At 32.5% G+C, this 10,039-nt stretch overlaps 1 protein-coding gene across 2 annotated transcripts; it reads right to left on the bottom strand.

Moving 5' to 3' along the window:
• Window positions 1-445: 445 nt before the first annotated feature.
• On the bottom strand, window positions 446-9,614 carry LOC128229925 (uncharacterized). Of its 2 annotated transcripts, none has more exons than XM_052941833.1 (4): window positions 9,527-9,614; window positions 2,606-2,872; window positions 2,158-2,202; window positions 446-1,132 (listed from the first exon to the last, which is right to left on the bottom strand). In XM_052941833.1, the coding sequence occupies exons 2-4, from the start codon at window positions 2,856-2,858 to the stop codon at window positions 1,002-1,004; spliced, it is 429 nt and encodes a 142-aa protein (XP_052797793.1). In that variant the 5' UTR covers window positions 2,859-2,872; window positions 9,527-9,614; the 3' UTR covers window positions 446-1,001. The 2 variants fall into 2 exon arrangements, with proteins under 2 accessions (XP_052797793.1, XP_052797794.1); XM_052941834.1 differs by lacking the exon at window positions 9,527-9,614 and adding an exon at window positions 9,342-9,455.
• Window positions 9,615-10,039: the final 425 nt, after the last annotated feature.

The following is a 10,039-nucleotide window of genomic DNA, read 5'->3' as shown; positions in this document are numbered from 1 at the left end:
TTCATATTTGCGTTTGCAAGTTTGCACGTTCATTTTTAAATGCTTAATGTATGATTACCTGCAAACTGAAGAAACTGTAAGTCCGGATCACCACGACGGTTCAGTCATAACTTAATGTACTGCAGGGGCGTGTTCAATCAAAATCTTATCCGGTCGTAAATTAAAATTATTTTAGTGTCATAGTTTGATTATTTTGCTTTTGAATTTATGTGAATTGAACTTTAGCCAGTATAAAATTGATAACGAAGTTGGGAAGTAAACAAAATAGATACTTATATAGATTTATAAGCAATATGTGCTTAACACTGTCTTTTTAACTATTGTTGACAAGAATACCTATTATATGCCATTGTTTCAATATGGTTTTAATAATTACAAACAGTTACCCGATTTCCGTAAAAAATAAGTCAATGCCGTTTAAATTTAGATTTAATTTGTCGATAAATATTTTTGAACATTACAAGTTGAGATCATGAAAATGCAGTTTAAACGTTAATAATATCGGATTTTATGACATACTATCTGTACACTTCTCTTGCTGTTTTCGTGTTACATGTGTTCTCTGTTTTCTATTTCAAGATGCTCTGCTCGGTCGTCGGTCGGCTGCTGTTTTCACTGAATTGCTTCGATTGTTTTATTAAATTTATGATTTTCCTTTACAATTAATTATTTCAATACATCATATTAAGACAAAGTTTACAACGGTCTTGATATATAAACATATGTACAAACAATGGTGTCAGCAATTAAGTAAATTCGTACTAAATATACTTTTTGGTAAATAATATATTTTTTTTACCACAAATTTTAAGCAGTCCATGAATTGTTACATCAAATTGAGGGCTAAGCGCACGATTAGCGTAATTCCAACAAATAGATGTGGAGTTGCAATTAATGTCGATAATGTTTGGAAGTACAATGAATGAAAATGCTACTGAAAGTTTATTTTGCCACATCTGAATATGTATTGATAGTGTTGTCGTTGTTTTTGATGTCTGCATCTAGCGTCGCCTGCGACCGGCCTTTCGTAGAAGGTTCTGGAGATTGCCGAAACTGTTATCCACGGACATGACACGGGGCTTAGAGTTCAGAGAGGCAAACATTGTGTCCATGTTGTCCATTCCCATGAAGTCTGTAAACAGAAATAATGCATTTTCCAGTATATTGGATTAACTGACCATTGTTGAAAATATCATGTCATTCTTGAAAACAAATACGTCGGTGCTAATGGCCATTGAACGTGTTGGTTTTACAAATTTTGTAAAATACACCGACTCTATTTTAAACTTGTAATCTATTTTTTCCATCAGAAGGACGTATCTTGTAGACTGCATTAAATATATACAGTTTCTGCTCAACAAATATATATGTCGCTGTGGTACATCGGATTGGTTTTTTCCAAGTCAATTAAATAGTCGTTGTGTCTTTATGCAGTTTTAAAATGTCTTCTAGTCATGTATGAACAGCTGTCTGAATAAAGGGGTTGAATTTTTATTATTGAATTTTTCAAATATTTCTCACCTACTTAAATTCGGTTGCTATGTACGAAGTTGCGATATTCGAATATATACAATCAAATAAGTGTAAAGCGGGGCAAGCATTATACGCACGCCAACATATTTTCTTGTGTACGTAACTATGTCAAATTTATTGCACCGGGAAAACATAAAACAGGTTTAGAACCTATCATTACCAACGAACAGTCAGTTTAAATTCGTACCCCTTACTCGCGCCTAGTTAAAAGCTATATTCTAATATATTTATGTTACACTGGATCCTATTATTCCCGAAGATAAGACAAAGCTGATTGATCAACGACAAACAATGTCACATCATTGGAGTTGTAGAAACGCATACTCATTGCTGTCCTATCTTTAACCATTGACATCATTGATGATTGTAGAAGACGGAAAACCTCACTGCTCAAATGAGCACTTACTTCTGTTTTTGTATAGACTATTCAAAGAGCACGTATATATTTATGCTCAAGTAATTGTCTTTAAAATACTCAGCGAAAATCTAAAGATTAAGATATAAGTACAAAAACGGAGGCTGTCGTTTGACTGTTCGTGTGTAGGTTGGTTTACACAAACGATTTGGCAAAAATATATTTTTAAGTATATTTTTTTAGTAATTTAATAAGTTTAAGTCACTCACTCTTTCTTTTCTGTCGATTAGCGTTCCTCTGCTCAATTGAATGATCTGAAAACGATATAAAGTAAATCATAAGAGGAAAATCCACGCTGAAATCCATTCAGAACCTTTCTGTTTCTTTTCTTTTAATAGTAATAAGTAAATAACTTTGATTTAAATCTTTAATATCAAAATGTTTACTCAATCTAAACATCTCTTACTCATCAAAACATTTTAAAACTGATAAAGATCTACTTGATATGTTTACCTGTAGCATCATATTAGTTTTTGGAAAGAAAAATAACAGTTTTTCAATTCACGTATATTTCAATGTGAACCTCAAATGAACGGTATCTTAATAATCTACTCAGCATTTCGTGCTCATACAGTCTTGTCATTCAACGCCAGAATGGGAAAAAGCAATACATGAAGATACTAAACACATTGAGTATGAACTCTCAATTATACCGACCTGCTAAATTACCAAACGACTGCAACATGTCACTTTCAGATTGCCGATCATCTAATTTCCTATCAAGTTTAGGCAGGATGTATACACCCCACAGATTACGGAAGAGTTTAAAGTCGAGTTCGTGTGAGCCCTTCGTACTGTCAAATGGGGTATATGCTGACGCCAATGTCACCAGAGCAACCAAGACGAAGCACGTGCAAACATTCGGCCGTAGGCGGTCACCGAGTTCCTGACTAAGGCTTGTGAGCATCATCACTGTGTGTAAATCTGAAAACCAAAATCAGGCAATTAAAACATATGACAATTTTAGGCAAAACTCATTTGATATTATTTAATATTAGATGAATGTCTTGAAACAACCACTTAAATGTTAATTGCTGTCACACAAATGAACACCACTTTGTCCACGTTACAGATTTTATAGCTTTGTCTTTGTTTCTGTGTAAACATTAACTCCCATATCGAGATGGTAATACGTAGGCGGAGCTTAACTATCTCGCGGATAAACTAAAACGCCATTCACTAATGCGTACGCTAAATGTTGACCATAACATGATATAAAACCTTTAGTTCAACGATTGAAAAAATACACCCGCGCGAATTTATATGACACGGGTTTTGAGTGCAGTAAATATTTGAGAAAAAATGAGAAACTATTACTGTAAGCGCCTTTTGAAATATCAGCCATCGCGACAAACCGAATAAGCAATTTCGATGAATGGCATATTATCATACTGCAATACTAATATTGCCTAAAGCAGTTAAACAGATTGTTAGTCTTGTAATGTAAACAAAAGTAAATTCCAGTAATCTTTCACATTAATGGACAATTGATAATACTTCAATGGTCAGTTTTAATTCCCTCATCTGGCACGATGCATTATTTAGTAATTGTATGACATAAACTAGTATAAGACCTACAAATAATACACTGTAGTTATCTGTGCAAAAGTATTGCAATTTAAGACTCCATTTGTTTTGACAGAGCGATCACTGCAAAGGAGTTTTGCTGTACATATACATTTTTACTCTCATTCCATAGTGTTGAATTCGCTTTTCTTTACTAAGAATTAGTTTTGCTTGCAACAGAGCTGAACATTGGCTAATCTGTGTCAAATTTGATCTTGCCTCATATGGCAAATATTTACAATGTTTAGTGAAACACAAAGGTTTTTAATCAATTTTGAATTTCCATTCCTCATTGCAAATTGGACCTTCTTTTTGTTTTGAAATAGGTTTCTTCAAAATGGACAGACCATGTGTATAAACACTTTCATGACATCTTAGTTAGAACACACGACAGCTAGTTATTGCATGTTTTTAAAAAAGTCGCATGTATGAGGAGAGGCCTTTCAAACTCAAGTCAGTTGGATGCATAACTACATTTATGTTCGGAATTTACTCAAGTCAGTTGGATGCATAACTACATTTATGTTCGGTATTTCCTCAAGTCAGTTGGATGCATAACTACATTTATGTTCGGTATTTCCTCAAGTCAGTTGGATGCATAACTACATTTATGTTCGGTATTTCCTCAAGTCAGTTGGATGCATAACTACATTTATGTTCGGTATTTCCTCAAGTCAGTTGGATGCATAACTACATTTATGTTCGGTATTTCCTCAAGTCAGTTGGATGCATAACTACATTTATGTTCGGTATTTCCTCAAGTCATTTGGATGCATAACTACATTTATTTCGGAATTTCCTTGATTAATATTAAATAATAAAGTAGAAATTTAGAAAAAACTTGGTTCATCAATATATGATATCTCAATATTTTATAAACAAAAATCAGCGCAAACTTTCAACGCTTTCAGCGCTTTTATTTATAAATGCATTGACGACGACTTTTATGTGGTGAATCCATCAATAGACAATTATGAAAGATGCCAACAGAGAAAAATTGTTCTATTGTGTTCACTGCTTTTTATAGACAACAAAATTAGCGAATTTGTTGAGGTTGTTTATATTTAAAACAAGATAAAAAAAAAGTTATCACGAACACTCGAAAGTGCTTAAGTTTTCGTGATTGAATGCAGTTTTATAAGCATTGCCATCCAAACTTTTTTGAACTCAGTAAACCTCAAAATATCATAATTCATGATATAGGTTTTACAATTTTGACATGAAAAACAATGAAGTCAGAAATTCTTTTAATAAACATGATTTAGCCCATGTTCTCCCGTTTAATTGTCCTTATTCATTAGCGTTTCCGATTACTTGACGATAAACCTTTGTAATATATGTTTATGTCGTGCTTTACAGTGCTATCTCATGCGGATGATCTAATTCATTTGACTTGTTAATACTACACCTACTGGCGATGGTAAAACTCACATTAACTTTTAAGAACCCAGCCATTCCGTTGACTATCTCAAAGATGTCATTTGTATGAAACTGAAGTAAATCCTGGTTTATAGGATATTAATCTAGCTTTACTCTTTTAAGCTACAGAGCAAGGAATTTTAGTGTTTTAAACTATGTTATAAACTTTCTGATTAAACAAAATCTGATGAAAATAAGGAAGCACAAACACGTCCAAAGAACAATCATATCAGTCTTTCATTTAGACTGTGCAATCTTTGTCAATCGGAAACGTGACAAAACCGTTAACGATGTAACAACTATGAAATCTTGCTAATGTTTGTTAACCATCTATGAGGACATTTTGAACTGTTTTTATTTGTTCAAAAGATAACGGTTCCGATACTCATGTAGTTAAGCAATGTTTTTATTAAAGTCTAATACATCGTAACGTTTACTCAAGTTTCTTGACATTGTCTTCAGAAAGTACAATTATGCACGTCGCAAAAACTGACACAATACTAAATGTATTAGATTCAGTCAGTTTCATGGAATGTTTACCGAAATCAATTATTCCTAGAACAATTAATATGGTCATGATACTGAGTCATTTAATTTTATTGAAGGTCTTTGTTCTTTGGCCCTTTGAAGGTAATCCCTATCAACAAGTGACTAGAAAACAGTGGTAAATTGACAGAGTCAATTCCGGTAGTTCCAGCAAATTTCTTTGTGTTAATTGCGCTGTGGAAAGCTAAAAGCTTTTTTGTACCTTTGAAGTAAACATTTACATGAACATTCGACATCACAGACATTAACGTTTTTATCATTAAAACTACCATAAAATGAAATTGTTTTACTTGAAGAGGGAAGACATTCATATATGGTAAAAGACATTTCTTTTGTCATTATTTTCAAACAGACAAATTTAAATACTGGTACCGTCGTTTCATTCAAGAATCTATAATATGATTACTAATTAAAAACAGACCTTTTCTTTTTGTTGTAGTAAATTTAATCTAAAGTTATTATAAAATTGACCATATGCAAGTCAATCGGAGTTGCTTTTCTACTTTAGAGCTATTGTCAATTTAATTGACCAAAACATCTCCGCAAACCATTCTTGGCAAAATTATTGGCTACTGTTCAGTCTGTTGATACTGCAATCTCGATGTAAATAATATTAGGACAAGATTGTCTAGCCCTCTCGTAAATCATAAAAATATATAAAATATAAAATGTACGAGCAAGTTTTGTATGGTTGAAATATAATGACTAGTAAAGTAAAACGCCTTCAAAATGATGACAATCCCAAGAACATATTGCAGACACGTATGTAGGTAGCACCCTTGAATATTGTTCACATTATTCATCGCATGATATCTATTATATATGTTTTTTGTGTGTACTAAGTGTTCGTTAAATTAATTCTCAATTGAAATAAATAAAATCAATAATAGTTTTGTAACACATTTAAACTTCATGTTAGTTACCACGGTTATATATTGCACACATTCTTATCTCCATAGAAACCAGGGAAACAAGTTCTTCTTATTTACATTTCAGTGACATTTTAAGCAGATTCTAACAATTCCGAAGTAATAAAGATAAAGTAATAAAGATCGATTATAAATGAGGAGTGGTCCTTCAATCCAAAAGAAACATAAAATAACGATCACAGTTGACGTCATGTCTTCTCGTGAAATGTTGGATTTCAATGCTTAGAAATAAAAATTATGTACATAAATTCATTTATAGAGCGATTGCTTTCAATATGATTTTTAATACAGATCATTTTTATAATAATGGATCCCATTTAAAGACAACCAATTGGAAAATCAATGCCTTCACATGTGGCCTTAATAACGTTAATACAGGCGGACATCTTCACAGTGTTTCTTTTCCTTCAATTTCTATCATATGTTCCGGAATACACATGGATAACATGAATAGGTAGTAAATGCAATGTGTTTTTTTATAAAAGATTCTGCTTTGTCCTTTAACTGTCTCGCCACATGTATACGCAAGTAATACAATACCATAATCTCCGGTGTGAAAATGACAATTGTTGGAATAGTGTTTGATCTATGAACAGTTTCAATGTCGCCCGGTCAGTTATTTTCAAAGGAATGCAATTGGATACCATTGTTATATCGCTTATTGCTTTTGTAATGGTTCTGTCAACGAACTTTACGAATGACCTCGGCAGAGGAATCTGTCGAGCAACTCATAGAAAGACAGTGAAGTATGATTTGTATGCTCAGAGAAGCCAAAGAAATGTGCTGAATTCAGTTTTGTATACTCTCATCTCTAGCAAATAGCAAATCAAGAAATGAAAGTATATTTGTAAAAAATAACATTACAGCAACTAACTTGGGTAAGTATAGAAAGCCTCAGATCAAAACCTAATATGTTTTAACAATGGTTATACGGTTCCAAAGAGTTGAAACTTTAATATCCTGTATATACGTTATTTCATAAGTGGCCGCAATCGGTGGTTTTGTCACATCGTCGTAGTTGGTTTATACTTGTGTGTAAATTTATTATTGCTATTTAAAAAAATATGTTCTAAATGTTTACTTCAGGCCGTCTATAACTCACTCTTAGGACACAAATCTAACATTGCCACACCTCTTCGTAGGGCGGGGGGGTGTTAATAGTGCTATCGTTTACATTCATATTAGTATTTAAAAATGATCTTAGTTATCGACTTTTTTGACAAGAAAAAAAGCTATATTAGAGATTATTTTTGAATGTGATGAAATATTTTAGATGCAACTTTTGAGAGCAAAAATCGAATGGACTAAAATAATCTAGATGAAATGAGATTATTCAAGTCCACATCCAGAACAACGAGAACCTACATTGGCTACTTTAGCGAACCAATATAGTATTGTTTCAAAAAGGAGCAAAGAACAAGTATTCTTCTTGGGTTACAGCCTTATGATGGTCGCGATTTAAACTAAGTTTTGATTTTCACAACTATCCGAACATTTATGTTAAAAGCTTAATAAAAAACAATCCCTATACGGGCTTAACAGATGAACAAATGAACAAACTTATATAGCATAAGAAAATGACGATATATGAAACATGAACATGCGTGACCGATTTAGTATATATTACGAAGATATGAAATTAACACTGTAATTGTTAAAGTGTTTTGTTGAGGTTTGCTTTGGAGTAACATGAAGTAACCAGAGAGGTGCCAGTAACCAAATAACCTACAGTAGTTGCGTTAAATGACACAATGATCCCCCCGAATGCAAAATAGACAATAAAAAAGAGACACCTGTCATTATGAATATATTAATACAAAAATAAAATATAAAGGCCAAAATGTTTACAAATAATGTATAAATGAGAGTTGAGTTGTCGGTGGATCTAGTGAGAAAATTGAGAACGTATTGACAGGCAATTTTCCCGTTTCCATATTCATGTCACGCAATTTCTTCATTAATGGCATTTAATTCATATCTTAACATGACAAAACAAAGCAACTGATATTTTTTTCACACTTGTAAGAAGTCGTAAGATTGGTTATGCGTAAGTAAGATAATATACATGAACTTGATCAGAAACGCCCCTAAATTGAACGCAAAGAGCTATAAAAATGATGCGACTACTGCAATGTAAACAACAAAGAAATGTCCAGACGTTAGGCTTTCTGGACTCCTGGTTAAAGCCGCGAGAGCTGAAACAAAAGCCAAATAGAATATCGCCGAGAGACACATACAACTATATTTACAAATGAATATTAAAATAACGTTTATGTATTTTGATTCAGGGGTTCACTGGGGTAAAAACTGTTTTCGAACGCTTGACCCAACATTTGTCTCAACTTTTAATGATGAACTAGAAATTTACCGAATGTAGAAGCACCATCGGAGCCATCACTGTCTTAAAGACAGTTACCTTCAAAGCCCAAAAGAACACTGTAGATTAAAAATTAACGTCAATATATCAACGACCAAACCAGAAATCAACTTCATCAAACTTAAGAGTGTTGACTCCTCCATGGTACTGTGCAATAATACAAAAAACAACCATCTGAAAAACAACTTGTTTTGTAAAGGAATACTAGTATAAAAAATCGTGCATTATCAGTAAAGCTCGATAAGAAGTTTGACAATGTTCCTGATTTTTTGTTTTACAAACCAAACACTCATGATTACTGTTGTTATTGACCTACTGAATTCTTCTTCTTCTTTAAACAAGAACCATTACAAAACATTTTACAAAGCGCAAAATGAATCCATCAATTCAACCACAACGTTTCGATGAATGCAAATAAAAAAAATATATCAAATTATGTAGATAAATTAAAACTCCGTGCATCAAAGTGACCATTTCATTTTATGTTAAGGAATACATATATGGAATATGCTAAATATTCTTTACAATAAATTATATCTGAAGAAGTTATACGTACTGTTCCTGAAATCTCTGGAAGGAACCAATACAATTTACTAGATATCACCGGTATATTAAGTGTTTACTTAAAACAATTTTAAAACCAATATCATCCCACCTTAGTCGCTGTTTTTTGTAAAACAAAAATAAATATAAACACTTTGGTCTACTTTCTTGCAATATCTCCTTACAAAGATCACTTACATTTTCCCTTCTAAGCTTGCTTCGATATGCGAGTATCTGCTCTAAGAATGGCCAACCAATCTTTCGTATCGCCTTTTATAGAAGCAAGGACGCACCTATTACACTGTTTACCAAGCTAAGAAATTATAGGTGACTCAACAAATATCTTCGGTTGTCATTGCTCTACGTGATATAAATCATATGTTAAGGCCAGTTTACAAGATTGACCAATGAACAAACAGAACAATGATTAATGATATCCGGATTTAAAGTAAGGCATATTCACACTCCTACGCACAGGGTACAAAAATAAACGACATAAAAGCTGAATTAACCCGATAAATGATTTTGCCAAGCTTTAAATGTTTTGCTTGTTAACTGTTTATTGCATTTAAACATACAGCATCAAAACAAACATTATATTTGAGATGATTAATAATAAAAACAAAAACGCATTGAAAAATATATTTATTATTATAATATATGATACTGTTGCGCTTGCTTTTCTAAAAACTTTCAGTTATTTAAAAAAAC

Source organism: Mya arenaria, chromosome 4 (assembly GCF_026914265.1).
Source record: "Mya arenaria isolate MELC-2E11 chromosome 4, ASM2691426v1".
NCBI lineage: Eukaryota > Metazoa > Mollusca > Bivalvia > Myida > Myidae > Mya > Mya arenaria.
The sequence above is the reverse complement of the archived record's forward strand: the minus strand, read 5'-3'. Positions and strand labels throughout refer to the sequence as shown.

Bases quoted from the DNA above. Each gene is read 5' to 3' on its own strand.
- LOC128229925 (XM_052941833.1), bottom strand. From the start codon at position 2,858: ATGATGCTCACAAGCCTTAGTCAGGAACTCGGTGACCGCCTACGGCCG. The intron at 2,203-2,605 runs GTCGGTATAATT...TATCGTTTTCAG, and splicing joins GTCGTTTGGTAATTTAGCAG to ATCATTCAATTGAGCAGAGG. The intron at 1,133-2,157 runs GTGAGTGACTTA...TTCTGTTTACAG, and splicing joins TAATCGACAGAAAAGAAAGA to ACTTCATGGGAATGGACAAC.